The 18,328-nt window shown below is 44.0% G+C and overlaps 1 protein-coding gene across 4 annotated transcripts in view; it reads right to left on the bottom strand.

Annotated features, from left to right (window-relative positions):
- Nucleotides 1–10,626: 10,626 nt before the first annotated feature.
- The window catches only part of glo1 (glyoxalase 1), a 61,982-nt gene continuing 54,280 nt past the window's right edge, over nucleotides 10,627–18,328 (bottom strand). For 3 of the 4 annotated variants that reach the window (XM_055636121.1, XM_055636119.1, XM_055636120.1), the window contains 5 exons: nucleotides 16,648–16,730; nucleotides 14,884–15,024; nucleotides 12,850–12,917; nucleotides 12,274–12,363; nucleotides 10,627–11,719 (listed from right to left, as the gene is read on the bottom strand). In XM_055636121.1, the coding sequence (XP_055492096.1) occupies nucleotides 11,628–11,719; nucleotides 12,274–12,363; nucleotides 12,850–12,917; nucleotides 14,884–15,024; nucleotides 16,648–16,730 (474 nt within the window). In that variant the 3' untranslated portion in view covers nucleotides 10,627–11,627. The remainder of the gene's footprint in view (nucleotides 11,720–12,273; nucleotides 12,364–12,849; nucleotides 12,918–14,883; nucleotides 15,025–16,647; nucleotides 16,731–18,328) is intronic. The other variant, XM_055636122.1, reaches the window with a different exon arrangement.

An 18,328-nucleotide genomic window follows, 5' to 3' on the forward strand; every position in this document is an offset into this window, starting at 1 on the left:
GAGGCCCCGGCCCGCCCGCCCGCCGCGATCCACCACTCGCTGTTTCTGAAGGGACTTTTTTTGGGGCGAACGCCGTCTAATCTCTTGAATTCAATTTCGCTTGTTCGGGACGCTGTCTTAACTCTCCTTCCCTCTCCCATGCGAACCCCCCTTCACCCTCCCCCTCGTGTTGCAGACTACGTTTCCCAAAACGGGAATAGGAATGAGGGGGAAATCCTGTTCCCAAACCTCCACCTGGCCCAGCCCTCGACAGCCTTTCCTCTCCCGGGATCTGTCTCTTGTAGTGTCTGTTCTTTATTTTTGCCTCTTGGGGTGCAGCCTCGTTGACCACCTCATTGTAGCCCGGCAGCTCAGTGTCAGAACACAGGCACTCCCTTTAGCTGCTCATTTCTGCTCCCTTCCAGTTTTAAAATGGCGCACTCGCCTTGTGCAGAGGCTCAATGCTCCAGTGTCTCGACAACGTGCTCCATCCAGCTCCTCCTCCCTATGCCCGCAGTAATTTGTGGGGCCGCCAGGGTATCTGCTTTGCTTTGCAACATAACCATTTTTTTCCCGTCTTTATGCCGTGACCAATGTTGGAAGTAGGGGCATTTCCTATTTTATTCACTTTTTTTTTATTATGGGCCAGATTTCTGATTTAAATGGGGAACAACGATCCAATTGATTTATTTTTAAGTAATCTGGGAAATCCGTTGTACTTTCAACTGTTTTGGGGAAAATGCCACGAATCTCCGGAGATTCCATGCGTGGGCAACTGTTTGACTTTGTATCTGCTGTTACAGACCTGACCGTGCTTTAGCGAATGCAGAGCATAAAGAACATCAGCGTTTTGGGAAGAAATTATGCGAACCATCAACGTCAATTGTACGCTTACCGTGTTATTTTGTGGGTCATAATTGTTATCTGGCAAACTGTTTTCTATGTAAATCTTAAGATTGGTGCCATCCCAACTGGAACACCACTGTGTGTGTATTAGTTTTTGGTTTGGCCACTGCATCAAGTGAGAAGCCTACAGTGAAACTTTGGTATCATCCTACTCTTAAACAATACAACATACTTTGAGCTAATTTTTTTTAATAGCAAACTGGTAGGAAATTGATAGTTGTTTCTTATTGAATATTCATGAGTTAGCATGGAACGTTTTTGTACAAAAACATGCCACTTTGGAGACTGATGTCAATGGAAAAATAAAAGTTAATATGTTCAGTAAATGTCTCGATCAAGCTTTTTGGAAACTAAAGGTACTGATGAGTGAACAACCTTGAAGATTTCCACTTCTGTTCTGTCCACAGGTTCCACCCATAAGTTTCAGTTGCCTGCAGCATTTTTCTTAATATAAATTAAAATGCCTGTGTCATCCGGATGGACTTCTGGTTGACTGCTGGTATAACAGAGTAGAATCCCTACTCAGTTTGAGAACCATGCAACCTAGTACACAGCCCACCCCTATGGGGGATCCACTCTTACAGCAGATTCCAAGAATGAGTAGAGGAACACCAGGTAATGTCAAGGAACTGCAGATGCCAGTGTACAAAAAAAGGTGCTGGATTAACTCCGGGTCAGGCAACATTTGTGGAGAACATGGATAGATAACATATTGGAGGTAGACACAAAATGCTGGAGTAACTCAGCAAGACAGGACTGAAGAAGGGTCTACCCGAAACGTCACCCATTCCTTCTCCAGAGATGCTGCCTGCCTTGATGAGTTACTCCAGCATTTTATGTCTGCCTTCGATTTAAACCAGCATATGCAGTTCTTTCCTGCATATAGATGACATATTTGGTTGGGGTCCTTCTGACTAATGTTCTTGTGCAGGCATTATAAGTAAACTAGCTGTGGGTTTCTAATTAAAGCAATGTTTAAATGTCACTAGAAATTTATTTGGGCTGGGGCACAGGTTTGTGGATTAACCAGCTATTGTTTTCAGCAAAATTACTTTTCATTATATTTTGCACCTCATTTTAACCTATGCTCTCTAGTTGATTTCCTAAACCGGGGAAACAGCTGATGTGCATTTGCCATAACAATGCAACATGATTTTATACAACTCTTAAGTGAGGTCACCCCAGTCTCATGCACTCAAAGAATTAAAATAAACTTATGGCCAACTGCTCCCTTTGTCAGTCCCTCAAATCATAAGTTATAGGAGCAGAATTAGGCCATTTGGCACAAGTCTACTTGCAGGCAGACCATTCGTACATCTTTCGTCAAGCCGAATCGTTCTTTGGCAGTTGGCTTGACTCGGTATGTGGAATGGCCTGTACTATAGAGAGTTTAGGCCTCTCAGCTGTTAATAAGTGCACAAGCAGAATTAGGCCATTCGGCCCATTAAGTTTACTCTGCCATTAAATTGTGGCTGGTCTGAGGGAGTGCAGTGTAGGTTCAACAGGTTAATTCCTAGGATGGCGGTACTGACATGAAAGATAGAAGGACGAGAGGGGATCTTATAGAGACGTATAAAATTCTTATGGGTTTGGGCTGGCTCAAGGATGGAAAAAAATTCCCCGATGTTTAAGAAGGAACTGCAGATGCTGATAAATCGAAGGTAGACAAAAAGTGCTGGAGAAACTCAGCGGGTGAGGCAGCATCTACAGAGCGAAGGAAATAGGCAACATTTCGGGCCGAAACCCTTCAGACTGATGTTGGGCGAGTCCAGAACCAGAGGTCAGTTTTAAGAATAAGGGGTGGACCATTCTGGATTAAGATGAGGAAAAAAGTTTTCACCCAGAGAGTTGTGAATCTGGAATTCTCTGCCACAGAAGGCAGTGGACAATTCACTGGGTGTATTCAAGAGAGTTAACAGAATCAAGGAATATGGGAGTAAGCAGGAATGGGGAACTGATTTTGAATGAACATATTGAATGGTGTTGCTGGGCCGAATGGCCTACTGCACCTAGTTTCTGTCTTTCCCCCCTCAATCACATTCTGCCTTCTCCCTTGACACCAGTACTAATCATGAATCTTCATCTCCATAAATATCCATTGAGTTGACCTCCACACCCTTCTGTGGCATTGAATTACACAGATTCAACACCCTCTGACCGAAGAAAATCCTTCTCGTCTCCTTTCTAAAGGTATGTCTATTCTGAGGCTGTGGCCTCTGGTCCTGGACTTCCACTTTAGTGGAAATATCCTCTCTGCATCCAGGCCTATCACTATTCAGTAAGTTTCAATGCGGGATCCCCTCATCCCTCTAAACTCCGGTGAGTACAGGTCCAGTGCCATCAAATGCTTATGTTAACCCGATCATTCTCATAACCCCTGGACCCGCCAGCATATCCTTCCTCGTATGAGCCCCCAAACTGCTTTCAATACTTAATATTACTGATTCAGCATGCAAATTAATTTATTTGGAATCCTGCACCTCCCATTTCTGAATTATCTCTCCCATTTCTGAATTATCTTCCCATTTAGAATATAGTCTACTTCTTTATTCCTACTAACAAAATGCATGATTCCACACTTGCTCTGCTGTATTCCATCTGCCACTTCTTTGCCCACTTCCAACCTGTCCCAAATCCTGCAGTGTCACCGATTTCTCTAGAATAACTGCCCCTTTCTTCCTCCACCCATAAAGCTCTACTTTTTCTAGGTTAATGACATCTTTCCCATAGCAGGGTGACCAACACTGGGCATAATATTCCAAGAGCAGCCTCATAAAAGGACAATTTAGCATTTGTTGTTGAGCATTCAAGATGTCCTCTTTAGTAAACTTTGGTTTCCACCCCCACTCCTTGAATGTGTTGTATATGGATCTGTGACCCACGGTCTCTCATTTTTTCGTCCCATCCCCCAGATGGACCGAACATTAAAAATATATATACATTGAGTAAAGGAAAGAAAGCAGATACTGGGTTTAAACAGAAGATAGACACCAAATACTGGAGTAACTCAGCGGGGCAGGCAGCATCTCAGAAGAGAAGGAATGGGTGATGTTTCGGGTCAGGACCTGAAATGTCACCCATTCCTTCTCTCCAGAGATGCTGCGTTTCCTGCTGAGTTATCCAGCATTTTGTGTCTATATATTAATTGGAGCTAGGTTTCCAATGGCATATTCCATTTCCTTGTTCCTTACATTAATTGGGAGCGTAATTGAGCAGTTTAAGCATATTCTTTTTACCAGCAAGTCCGCATAACTAAACTGCTGTGACATTGGTAGTTTCCATTTGATGTGCTTGGCTGGTTCTGAAAATAACCAATAATACCTGATCTGAATAAATGTCTACAGAGTGCTTGAATAAATTCAGAGAGCCACCTCTGCTCAGCCTCAAGCATTCATGTTTCTGCAAAGTAAGAAAGTCAGTCTTGGTTGGACAGCTTATTCAATGCCCCAGGAAGGTAAGCTCGTGGCATCTGCCTTGTTAAACCAATGGGCAATGCATGTATATCCTTCAATTCAATCAGAACATTTCAGTATTCTGGATTTGCTGCTCTTGCCAGTACGTGTGAGGATCCTTTGACCACCATTACAAAGGAAAGGACTAATGTTCCATTTAAGAAAAACTGCACCTTGCCTTTGACTCCAGGGTTTGTTACATTTTCAATTTTCCAGTGAATTGGGTTCCTTCCAGAATCCACAGGTTCTTGAAAGATGACAATACATCCATCATCTCTGCCAATTCTGAGAAGCTTGTGTTCAACACCACATCCAAGGCAGTTGTCATCTTTTACTCTCATTAGTTTGCCTGGTTCCTTCTCGCCAGTAATGGCGATTGCTGTAAGTTTCTCTTTTAAGCTCTGCCTTTTTGTATTTTAACATCTTGCGCCGCAAATGTGTATGTGATAACTTGTGAGGAAGGCTATAGATCTACAAACATTATAACTTAGTAATTATTTCTAAAAAGTCTATTACCTCCCTCTTTGGTAGTTTACATTCACGAGAAGGAGTGATCTTACTGTGTGTATTCTATTTGCAATATTAGTGGTTCATTTCAAAGGAACCGATCACTTCAAGAATCTGAATGGAGTACATGTCCTAGTCTGCATCAATGGTGCTGAAGAGATGGTCACAAACTTCCTGTTTCTAGGTGCAAATACCCTGTATCAACAATTTGTCTGGGTCCATCTACGTTAACACTGGCCAAGAAAGCATAGCGACACCTCAACCGCCTTCAAAGGCCAAGGAAATTTTTTTAATTACCCGTTCCTACAGATGCGCCTTTCCTGATGCATCACAGCTTTGTATGGCAACTGCTCTGCCCAAGACTGCAAGAAACTGCAGCGAGTTGTGAATGCAGCCCGGTCCATCTCACAAGCCAAACACCCTCCCATCGACTTCAAGTCTTAAAAGCATGTATCACCAGATCAAAGAGCGGCTTCTTTCCTGTTATCAATTTCTTGAATAGGCCTCTCATATTCTAAAGATAAATCGCAACTCAACCTTGTTGCAACCCTGTGGCCAACCAAGTCTACGCCGACCATCGATCACCCGTTAACACTGTAATCCCTCTTTCTCATCTGCTCCCTCTATAATAGGGGCAATTTACAGAGGCCAATTAACCTACAACTCACAGGTTAATTTGGGATGTGGGAGGAAACCCCACATCCCAAACTCCTTTTCATCCTCTCCGTTCTCACAGCATGGCAACGGAGGCGTTTGCCTGACCGTAGCAGCTGGAACAGTCCGTTGCATGGGTGGAAGGGGTCGCCCATGATTTTATTGGCTCTGGTTGCACCTCAGATCAAATCAGAATGCTTTATTGTCATTGCATGTGTCACATACAACGAGATTACTGTGTCTCCATTTAAAAGAACTTCAAACATTCACATACATACTTTTTACACTCCCTCCCTCCCCAAACCCACCCATGGATTCACATTTACATAAATTAACTCCCTCCCACCCCCATCCTTCCCCATAACCCGCTCCCGGGACAGAGTTCAGTTCCAACATTGCTGATGGGTAAAAGCTGTTCTTGAGTCTGGCAGTGCGTGACTTTAGCGACCTGTACTTTTTTCCTGAGGGCAGCAGTGTGAAAAGGTGGTGACAAGGATGTGTAATGTCTTTCACGATATTACAGGTCCTGCTGCGGCATCTGGAGTGGTAAATGTCCTCCAGGGGGGGCAGGGGCAGTCCAATGATACCCTGGGCAGATTTTATCACCCTCTGGAGAGCTGCTCTGTCAGCTGCTGAACAGTTCCCAAACCAGGCAGTTATGCAGTAAGTCAGTATGCTTTCTACCGAACAGCGGTAGAAAGACTCCAGTAGTTTAGCAGACAGATGGGCCTTCCTCAGTGTTCTGAGGAAGTAAAGTCTCTGTGCACCATTTTTACAACTACAGCAGAGTTCACCTCCTGATGTATAGTTCCTGCAGGGGGGGGGCGAGTGAAGTTCCCATAGTGCGTTCGGCCGAACGCACTACTCTCTGCAGAGCCTTCTTGTCCTGGGCAGAGCAATTCCCAAACCAGATAGTAATATTTCCGGACAAGATGCTTTCCACAGCCGCATCTCTGGAAAAAAAAGGATGGGTGACGTTTCGGGTCAGGAAACCTCTTCAGACTGAACTGCTGCACGACTCGCTGAGTTACTCCAATGCTTTGTATCTAAAGTCATGCAAGTTGGTGGGTTAGTTGGCTGCTGTAGATTGCCCCTAGTGTGTAGATCAGTGGTAGAACCTGGGGCTAGTTGTTGAGAATGTAGGGAGAATAAGAATGGGGTTCGTATAAATGCCAGGGTCTTGCCATTAATAGTAAGATGAAACGAGAACTTACCAGTTTGAAGTTTGATCTGTATTTTATGAGGAGTTACGATGAGGGATTACGTGAAGAAGCCCGCCACGACGCATGCATGTCATTCTTCAAAGCAGCGGTGTGAAATCACAGATAACTGTAATGACTAAACATAGTAAGATTAGAGAAGAGATACCAGTTAAGTATATGATCAAGGGTGGGAGCAGAGGGCATGTAATCCCTCATCGTAACTCCTCATAAAATACAGATCAAACTTCAAACTGGTAAGTTCTCGTTTAATCTTACTATTTTACTTCGGCTGCCTTGATGACTGTAGGAGGAATTGTGTTAACATAATTTGGACATGAATTCGACATTGAAATCATAAAATTTATTAACACAAAATTATAACCCCTTTTTATGGGTTTAAATTAATTTACAGAACTTAAAATTGTTTCTGCAAACGTTCCAGGTGTGGCACACAGGTTTCATTACTGGTTTGTTGTAAAATAATTGGAATGTTTTTTCCCCCAGACCATCCTGCTGCCTTGAGGATTTGGTCCATTGGTACATCCAACTGTATCGCTGCCGATGTAGCTGCAGCCCTGGTGGAATGAGATTTAAAAATATTAGTATCCACCCCAGCCTGTGTTAGCACCTGTTTCAGCCATCTTGAGATGGTCTGGACCGTCACTTTTGTGTGGTTGCTTGTGGCTGACCAAAGTGCCTTCTCATTGCCTCTTAGGATTTTCGTTTTCTCCATGTATAACGACAGATGTCTTACTATACACAGACGGTCATCTGTTGGGTATGACCTAAATTGTATATCGAGGCCTGCTGATCCCTGTCTGTTCTGCTTTACTAACTCGTAGATATGAAACGTAATATTTTCTGTTGAGGAAGTCATGTTGTCCAGTCTTAGTTTATGCAGTGACTGTACCCTCTGTGCCGTGACCAATGCCATTAGCATGACTGTGTTTAATGCCAGTCTGTGTAGGGACAGAGCTGTTGCTGGAGACCAATTCCTGAGCATCTTCAGGACAATGCTTACATCCCATATTTGGGAGTACCTGGTTCTTGGGGGATTGGTATTAAAAATTCCCCTCATAAGTTTTGTTACCAGTGGGTGAGTCCCAACAGAGTAACGCTCTGTTCCCTGCCATAGGTAAGTCGATAGGGCACTTCTGGCACAGTTGATGGCACTGTAACTGAGCCCCTCATCATAGTAGAGGCCTGCCAGATATTCCAGAACAGATGGGATGTTCATGTTTGGTTGGCGTTGGAGGTCCCCGCATCTTCCAAGAAGGCCGGCCTGGGCCATGCCTTAAAAAAGACACATGTCTTGAGTACCGGACCTTGTTGGAGTCCCTTTTATTAGTCCAGTAGGTTCTCTCGTTCCTGCACCCCTTGCACACTTGTCTTTCCTTCTGCGGACCCCTCTTCCAGGTCAGCCCAGAACTGACCCACAGTGCTCCCCTCTGATGAGGTAGAAGCACTGTGCAGCCCTTCAAGAGGTACTGCTGTGGGTTTATCATAGGGCCCACAGTGACCCAACTCCATCTCCCGGAGTCTGTCACATTGGAGCAAATGCGCCACACACCACTCCATCCGGCTCCAGCGCTCTCGGTCGCTGGCCGCCCGCGGTTGTTCAAAGTCGGACTCCTCTGAGTCCACGACCTTGTTTGTTTTTGTGTCTAGCCTTACCGCCCGGCCACGTGGATCTGGCCGGTGCGGAGGCGACATCGGGCACAGCTGATCCCACTATCGGTGATCCGAGTGCCGCTGGCTGCTGCTGGCTGCCCACTGCTCCGCAGTCCTCCCTCACCAGCTTTGTCGCAGACCTTGTCTTCTTTGTTTCCCGTTGGTTTCTTCACCTGTAATCAGCATGGGAAAACACAAAAAGACCGCAGTTCTTACCTGCAGGTCCTGGTTTAAATTGTCGCTACGGGGGAACGTCGTTCCACCCCGCCTCCTGCCGTTTTCGACTTGTCAAGAGGCTGAGGGGCAATAAGATACAAGTATATTATGAGAGGTAGACACAAATGCTGGAGTAACTGGACAGGCAGCATCTCTGGAGTCTGAAGAAGGGTCTCGACCTGAAACGTTACCTATTCCTTCTCTCCAGAGATGCTGTCTGTCCCGCTGAGTTACTCCAGCATTTTGTGTCTACCTTCGATTTAAACCAGCATCTGCAGTTCTTTCCTACACATATTATGAGAAGCATAGAGTAGATTGAGGTTTTTTTTCCTAGAATGGAAATGTTAAATGCTAGAGGGAGAAGGTTTAAGACAAGAGGGGGAAAAGTTTAATTGGAGATGTGCAGGCCGTCTTTTTCTTTAGACACTGCTGGAATATGCTGCCAGGTGAAATAGTCAAAGCAGATACGATGGTGGTGTTTAATAAGCAATTAGAAAAATACATGAACAGACAGGTAATGGTAGATACAGACAAAGTTCAGGCAGATAGGGTTAATTAGAATGGCCTGTTCCAATGTTCATCTCGTCTATGTTACAGAGCACATGTGCTCCAGAAAAAGGATGGTGAAAGGATTTCACCAACTACTGGCTACATTGATGCAGCCACACCAAAACATGACAGCACCAGAACGCAAAGTGTCATTGTGTGCTGGCCTCTCTGTTCCCACAGTTGTAAAGAGAGGCCTGGCCACTATAAGATCCTCCATTCAGTTGGACTGCTGCCCAATGTTCCTCAATAGAGGACTACTTTCACCACATGTCCATTAGGCAGCAATCTGTACAGAATGTCCTGCAAGAAAAGGTAGACTTTGGTGGAAGGTTCTGCTGGAAGGACATTTAGACCAATGCTCATCATCAAAACTTTTTAGGGAGTCTAATGCCCCTGTCCCACTTAGGAAACCTGAACGGAAACCTCTGGAAACGTTGTGCCCCACCCAAGGTTTCCGTGCGGTTCCCAGAGGTTGCAGGTAGTGGAAGCAGGTAGGGAGACTGACAAAAACCTCCGGGAACCGCACAGAAACCTTGGATGGGGCGCAAAGTCTCCAGAGGTTTCCGTTCGGGTTTCCTAAGTGGGGCAAAGGGGCATTAGTGTTACAACACAACCTTCAGCCAGCTGAGGTGGGGATGAGGCAACCTATTTGTGGAATGTGCCTTTGGCAAAGGGTCCGGACAGAGAAGTAATGGTCCATGTTGAGGATTGCCATAGAAGACTGTGGAGGCCAAGTCAACTAATATTTTTATGGCAGAGATTGGTTAATATGGGTGTCAGGTGTTATGGGGAGAAGGCGGGAGAATGGGGTAAGGAGGGAGAGATAGATCAGCCATGATTAAATGGCAGAGTAGACTTAATGGGCTGAATGGCCTAATTCTGCTCCTGGACTTACGGACAGCTGAGGCCCAAACTCTGTAGTACTGAGATAAAGAACGTTTGACAAAAGACATACGAATGGTCTGTCTGGGACCTGGGTATTCCAGGCCAGGGAGGTGCCAGTGAAGGTCAGGAGGACCTGCAGGGCAATATACTGTGGCAGCTGCACTGAGCTTCAACAACACTGCCATGAATCAAAGCCACCAGTCCTCCTGCCATTGGTCACTGAGGGGCTAGAACTCACATTAACACCCTACACATTTTTGTGCATGCATCAATATAATATAAATTATGGAGGTGAAAATGACAGGGATGTTATCAAGAATGACAACGTTTTGAGTGATGTTTTTAGAAATAAATGAAATTGACTATATTTAAAAGTTTGAAACCATAATTCTTTAAAAGATGGAAAATAAGGAGGTACATTTCAAGCAGAGAAGGTTCAAAGACAAGATGGCCATGGAATGGTAGACATTGGGTTTCACCCGGGAAGGCCACTGATATAAATGGTTTAACTGGTTCCAGAGGTGGGGAGTGATGTGGCGCAGGCGCGATAGGGATTTGCTAGTGTGTCACAATATTAGAAAATAATTTGGGATTAACTCCAAGAGGACTTAGCCCATTTAGATTTTATTTTATTTTGTAAAAACAGGCAAAATTCCAAAAATGAACATTAAGGAAAACATTTATCACAAATCAGGCCCTGCATGATGATAATTTCTATTTAACAGAAATAGACATTCAATTAATCTACAAATTTGCAGGTGAGACTGTTGCCAAAGGTGTGCCTGGCTTGCTGCTGTTCAAAGCACAATAAGAATCCTCCTGATTAAGAAAATTTAAACACCAACAGGATTTTAGTAAGCGAGGAGCCTGGGTATTTTTTACCCAAATTCTGGGCAGTGGTGACAGATTGTAGTCTTTAATACTGCAGTTATATTTCATATTTCTAAGTTAAATTAAGACTGGAAAGAAAGCAACTTCCAATAGAACAATTTCTCGTTAACAATTTTAAACAGCTGAGGGTCCCAGATTATCTCCATCAAGACAAATTTTCACCAACTACAATCCACTTCAGGATTTTCCAAGTTAAAATCGCTCATTGCAAGAACTGAGGTTGATTTTCTCCATCCTTTTGGCATTGAATTTACAGTTGACACTAGAATTTGAAAGTACTCCAACAGAAATGGAAATGGGGATTTGTAATTTAAAACTGGCTTCTAAACATATATGCTGCAAATTTTTTTTTAAATCAACCATTTTACCCTGCTCCTTTTGGTGAAAATTGCAAGGAGGAAATAATTGATGAATTAGGATAAACTCTTCACTTTAAACATGATTAGTCCAGGCTTCACACATTCGGCTCTTGGGGACTTCATACGTGTAGAACATTCAAGCTGCAAACTTCCTTTACAATTTATAATTTACCAGGAAGCTGATCTTGACTGCCAAGAGACAAGCTAAAAAATACTATTCACAAAACCAGTTTGCCTGAATTCCAAAACAGTACAATTATATTTATAGTTGTGGCAAATCTCCGTCCTGCATGGGGCGGGTGATGTTGTCAAGTGTATCCAAATTGTCGTCGAGTCTCATAGTTCACGCTTCACACCTAAGGGACTATGGTAAGCATTTGGTTTGGGCTCAAAATCTCAATCCAATAACCATCTGGGTCCTGAATGAAAGCAAGCCCCTTCATTTTACCTGAAACAGAGAAAAATAGATTGGTTTACATATCATTTCTCAAAACTTCCGCTCAACTCACGTCTCACCTGACTTGCCCTGGAACAAGGGAATGGTAAAGCAAAACAAAACAAAAACCATTGTCCCTTAGGTGTGAAGTGTAGGAAATACAAAAGAAAAACAAACGATGCTGAAAATACTGAGCAGGCCAAGCAGCATCTGTGGTGTGAGAAATGTTTCAAGTCAATGACCTTCCATCAGAACTGGAAAATTGAGAAAGTAAGTGTGGTTTAGTTGTAGACGGGGAACACTGTGTCAAAGGCCTTGTGTCATGTGGACAGCCTTACTTCTCCACTCTATCCTGGATATTTCCCATTCTCTCCACTGTCACTGCAACAGAACACTCGTTTTCTCACATGTCCAGTTCTGACTAAAGGTCTTCAACCCAAAACATTGCCTCTGTTTCTCTCTCCTCAGATGCTGCCTGACCCGTTGACCGTCACAAGGACGTGAAATCTGCCTCCAATTCACTCAACAGTTGTTGAATGGGGCAGGATGACGACCTATGAACTCACCATCATCCACCTTCTTCACAAATTTCACCCCCAGTTCCTCAAACCGCTTGCAGGCTACGTAAATATCAGGGACAGCAATGCCCAGGTGACCTGCAGGCAAGGAGCATCGCCAGGTGAACATTACAAGCACGGACAACCCAAGACAATTGAACATGCAGCCACTTTCTCACCATCACAGTAAAACTAGGCCCACATTAGCCACCCTCTTCAAAGTCAGCCTGTCAACAGGAACCACAGCTCTCCTACACTGATCATGTACAGTCAGGATGGGCCGAATGGCCTTCTCCACTGTTAGTTCTATGATTCTCTCAGATGCTGTTCAGCAGCAACGGGAAAGCCAAGGAAGGAACTCTTGCACACGGATTGAGACTAAGGATCCATGCTGTCCCCCCCACATGTAAATAATTACAACAGATGTTATCCAGATAGGAGACCATCTCTTGCAAGGTCCCCACTTCTCCATCACCCAGTACAATACAAACACTGAATAAAGTCATCCTCCTCATCTGGAAGCTTTTGTTCCAGTTTAGTCTCATGACTCAAAATCTTTAAGAGAGTCAAGGTGACCAGACTTACCAAATCCTCTGGGGTCAGAATTCCCATTGTGGTAGGCTTGGTTTTCATCAACCTCAGTGCCCCAGTTGCTGCAAGACAAACACGTGGATGAACAACAGGTGCCCTGTCCAACAGATCCTCCCCCCCAATTGTCAGCCCACTCCTTGTGCTGGCCTGAGGCCATGAATCAGGCAATGTCTCCGGAGAAAATGGATAGGTGATGTTTCAGGTCAGGACCCTTCTTCAGATTCTTCATCTCACGCCCGCTTCTATCTCTAGCCTTTGTCCACCAATCTGCCTATCAGGGAACCACCTCGCCTGAGGTCATCTGTTGCCAGCCGTGATTTGTTCAGCTCTCTATGCCCTGCAATCAGTCTGAAGAAGGGTCCCGACCCGAAAAGCACCCATCCATTTTCTCCAGAAATGCTGCCTGAACCACGGAGTTACTTTCCTGTGTCCATCTTTGCCAATCCGACTAATCTCCCTTTCCAGCTCAGTCCTGTTCTTGGCCAGCTGACTTGTACTCGTGGTCAGAAATTCTGCCATCACCAACAATCCAGATGGCAAGTTTCAAAACACACCACTGCCTTGATGAGATTTGTTTTTCTCAACTCTCTCTACACCCCCCACCCGTAAAATAGGACACAAAACAATACTGAACAGGAAAAGGACCTTTGCCCCACAATGCCTGTTCTGTACATGATGACAAGTTAAAATCATCTTCTCTGCCTCCATTAATCTGTATCTCTCTATTTTCTGCACAACCATGGGCCTATCTATTTGCCTGAGACTCCTTGGCATTAACATCTCAGATGACATATCCTGGGCCCAGCACATAGATGTAATTATGATGGCCACACACCAGCACCTCTACTTTCTTTTAAGTTCAAAGAGATTTGGCATATCACTGAATATTATAACAAACCTTCACAGATGCACTGTAGAAAGTACATCTACATTGTGGCCCAGAGCAGCAACACAAGAGTCTGCAGAGTGTTGCACTCAGCTCACAGGCACAGCATTTCACACCAGCCAAAGCAACCGAAGGCACTCCCTCAGGTAGGCCGGCATCAGTCATCACGAATCCCCATCGTGCGGGCCATGCCCTTTTCTCGCTGCAGCCTCAAGTCCCACACTATGAGGTTCAGGAACTACTTTCCTTCAACTATCAGGTTTGTGAACCAACTCACATAACCCTAACCCTACCTCGTCATCTGAACACAATGGTCCACCTCTTGCACTATCTTGGATTTTCATAATTGTTTTTGCACTGTGTTGTTTATTAAATGCTTATTTTCTTTTAACTGTCTTGTGCAATTTATACGTAATTTATGTATAAGAAAGTATTTAGGAATTCATGTTTTTTGTGTTCTCCGAGTCCATGTGCCTGTAATGCTGCTGCAAGTAACATTTCATTGTACCTATACAACACCCTTGTGCATCTGACAATAAACTCAACAGACTGCTAATCATGACTTGGCTGCAAATTGGAATTGGAAGTCTGAAGAAGGGTCTCGAAGAAACGTCACCCATTCCTTCTCTCCAGAGATGCTGCCTGTCCTGCTGAGTTACTCCAGCTTTTTGTGTCTATAATTGGAATTCCTTCCCCAGTTCTCTCCATCTCCCCTTTCACATGCACCTCAGAACCTCTACCTTTGGCCAGGCCTGTTTCGCGTGACTTGTTGAGCATGTTCCTGTGAAGCAGCTTACTTAACACAGTTTCCTGCATAATAGGTGATGTACAAGTGAAAATTGAGTCATAGGGCATGGAAACGGGCCCTTCATCCCATTGGGACTCTGCTACCTACTTATACTAATCTAATTATCAGACACTGCCCAGAACCCTATTCACCAAGGCTGAGGGCTACACATAACAGGCAAGTGAATTTAACTTCATAAAAATGCAAGCCTGCATGTGAAGAGCCAGCTGTGCATGCAAAACTTGCCTAGTGGTGGGTTCCCATTCACAGGGCCTTCAAACATGACACTGCAAACACCAGACGCTGCAGGTAACCAGCGAGATATCCAGCAGGCTTGAGCAGCCAACATACTCACTGCGTCAGCTCGATGGTGGCTCTCCTAGAGAACGTCCAGGCCGTGTGCTCATTCTTTTCTCCCGGGATTTCCTTTTTGTCCTCGAAGCCCAGGAAGTAAAGTGTGAACTTCATTGAGGGAAAGTCAAATTTTTGCAGCAGCCTGAGAGCAGGGTGGGGAAAAAATCCATCATAGAAAGGGAACATGCACACAGCAGGTTGAAGGTGCTTATTGTTACAAAATTCCTGGGAAACGTATGGAGCAAGATGGAGAGAAGGAGGGAAGGAGCAGAGGGATCATAAACCGATTAAGCATGTTTGAGAAGGCATAAGGGTCTGTGGACTCGCACAACTGCACTGGATTCTGCCCATTTAACTCCTGCTGGGATCACTTTGAATTAAGCTCCAGCGACACTACGACATTGAACGTATGCAGAACCTGCCTAGTGGTGGGTTCCCATTTACAGGGCCTTCAAACATGACACTGGGATGAAGGAGCACACCCAATCCATCAGCTGGGAACACTGGGGAGACAAGCAGGGGATTCTGTTGCTACAAACAGGACTCCAGGATGGTGTGTTGCCTTATTTACAATCATGTCCATCACCAGGGGAAGTGATTCAATTAATTATTTTTTGTAAACTAGCAAGTTATTTAAGATCTGCCAGAGTTAGTGGAGCTGAATGTTTCAAGGCAAACAAGAAATATCTTGACAGGAAGTCGTGCAATTGAGGGGTGGGACCAGTTGGATTGCTCTTGTCGAGAGCTGGCCTGGACTCAATGGGCCAAATGACCTCTTTCAGTTATCTTTTGCAGCTCTGAATGCTGGTTCATAGAATGAGGCATAGGGGTTTAAATAAGGGAGAAACAGAGTATGGCTGCAGTGAAGGGTGATCATAGAGGAACAGTGCATCTTGGGACGAGTTGGATTGCTCTTGCATACAGCTGGCCTGGACTCCATGGACCTAATGCCTTCCTGCAGTTACGTTCTGCAAATGCTTGGGAACTGATCAGAGGTGCCTGTGGGACAGGCAATTAAGACATTTGTAAAATAATCAAATGGGAACAGAGGGAATTATTGGAAGATAACAAGGAACCGGAAATGTATTCCCTGGTTTTAATATGAAACAACAAATTCTAGTCATGATAAGGAGGTGTAATACTGGAGAAAGGTCAGAGGGTAATGGTAAAGAGTCAAATAGTAGCTATGGACAAAATACAACACAAGACCCTTGTGGTCACAGAGCGTTCTGTAAGCAGAAGCTACACTGTTACATGCTGGGTGAGGCAGGAAAAATTAATGTGTAATGTTAACAGAATGCAGACAAAATTTCTGACATGTGTTTACCTGCAAGTTACTGTAGTCAGGACACGTGTCCCATTGACTCGACCGCAAAGTGGGAAATAATAAAAATAAATTGGCAAAAGAGGTAAGCCTCCAGAAAGCATGTAATATATCGAGAAAGAAATGTACATCAGGCAAATCAACAATCTTTAAAAATCCTACACCTTTAAGATGGTTCAAATTCTTTGTAAATTCATCTATCTGCAACTAATTATTGCTCAGTTCTGTCCCTGCTTTGGGAAATTTAGCTGTACAGAGGCATAACCTTTAAATAAGAGAGACCTGCACAACTTAAGATACAACTTTACACAAGACAAACTGAATGGTGTGTTGCATTAAGTTGTTTAATCTGTGGCTTCCTCTGTACTTCTTGCTTCCATTCTACCTCTAAACAACTCACTCACTTTCCCCTTCCTCTACTCAACTTTCAATGTTCCTTACGTCATTCCAATGATTCTGGTATAAAAATCCAGAGATTTTTTCGGATCTTTCACTCTCAGCATGGTCTGTTGCATAATGAAATCCTGAAAGAGAGAGACAATGAGAATACTGGAAAATAGATGCACTCTGGCTGAGTTTTATTTATAACATATAGTGACTGAGGAGAAATCAAATTACATGCCATACATTCATTTTTCCTCATCTCCTCTGCCTCAGTGAGGGAGGAAAACAAAAGCAACAAGCGCTCACCTCTCAGCTGGAATTACACAGCACAGAAACAGGCCCTTTGGCCCATCACAATGAAACTGCCCATCATACCAACCCCATTTACCAGCACTTGAGCCATGACATATCCCATGCTGATTCGGGTGCTGTGATGTTCAGAGTTTCTGCCTCCACCATCCCTTAGAAAGAACCTAACCACTAGATGAAAAGGTTCTTCCACAGAAACCCTCTACACCTTTTACCTCTTCCCTATATCTATGCTGTCTAGTTTTACACTATTTGGGGGGAAATGTTTCCATCCATCTACCCTGTGTAACCAGAGTCCTGAACAACGATCTACCTCTTTGATGACCCTCGGACTATCCTTGATTGGACTTTGCTGGCTTTACCTTACACTAAACGTTATTCCCTTATTATGTATCCATACACTGTAAATGGATCAATTGTAATAATGTATTGTCTTTCTGCTGACTGGTTAGCATGCAACAAAAGCTTTTCAATGTAACTAAAACTGAAACCCAGTTATCCCTCATAACTGAATCTCTCTGTCCCGGGCAATATCCTGGTGAATCCCCAGCACCTATAGCATGGCCACTAGAACTGCACACAGTACTCCAGCTGTGATCCCATCAATGATCAATAAAGTTGCATTATAACCTCTTTGTTCTTATATTCTATGACCCATCTCATGATGGTGAGCATCTTGTAGACCTTTCTGCTCTGTCTAACTCTGACTGAGGTTCACCATTCAGTGTTGACTGCACCCACTGATATCCCACAACCTGCCTTAGCCTGGCATTCAGAAGCAACTAGGGTGGGCAGTTAACACTTCCCTCCACACTTTTGTGTTTCCTGACCCCAATCTTAAATGGCTGTTTCAATTTCAATATAGGTCTGGATTCTTCCACCACAGAAAATAACTTCTATTTATAAAACATCCTCTTATTTTAGTCTTTCAAAGCTTAGTATGGTTCAAGTACATTAGGAATCTACAGCACCAGATTGTAATTCAGCCGTTGTGTGAACACTTGGAACAGACAGTAACTCCTCCAGAACCATGATAACATCCCCGATTACTGGTATATTATTGTCATGTGTACCACAATACAGTGAAAAGCTTTGTTTGTGTACCACACAAATGTAAATTCCGAGTAAACTATGCCATGAGCATATGGTGTCTATACTATACACAATAATTCTTATTCAGAACTTGGCCTTATAAATAGGCCAAGCACCATGTACATTGACACTTCTGCAGTCCAATCCAGAGCTGAAACTCCAACTTTCATCATCTGTGCTGGATCCCAAGTTCATTTGTTCATCTATAGCCAAGTCTTTAACCATTAAAACATTCTGATTTTCATGGATTTTAAAGGCGTTACCGTTGCCTTAAAAGATTTTTCTTGAAACATAGAAAAGGGCCATGTCAGCCCATCATGTCTGTACCAGCTCATAG

This window comes from Leucoraja erinacea, chromosome 5 (assembly GCF_028641065.1).
Source record: "Leucoraja erinacea ecotype New England chromosome 5, Leri_hhj_1, whole genome shotgun sequence".
NCBI classification, from domain to species: Eukaryota; Metazoa; Chordata; class Chondrichthyes; order Rajiformes; family Rajidae; genus Leucoraja; species Leucoraja erinaceus.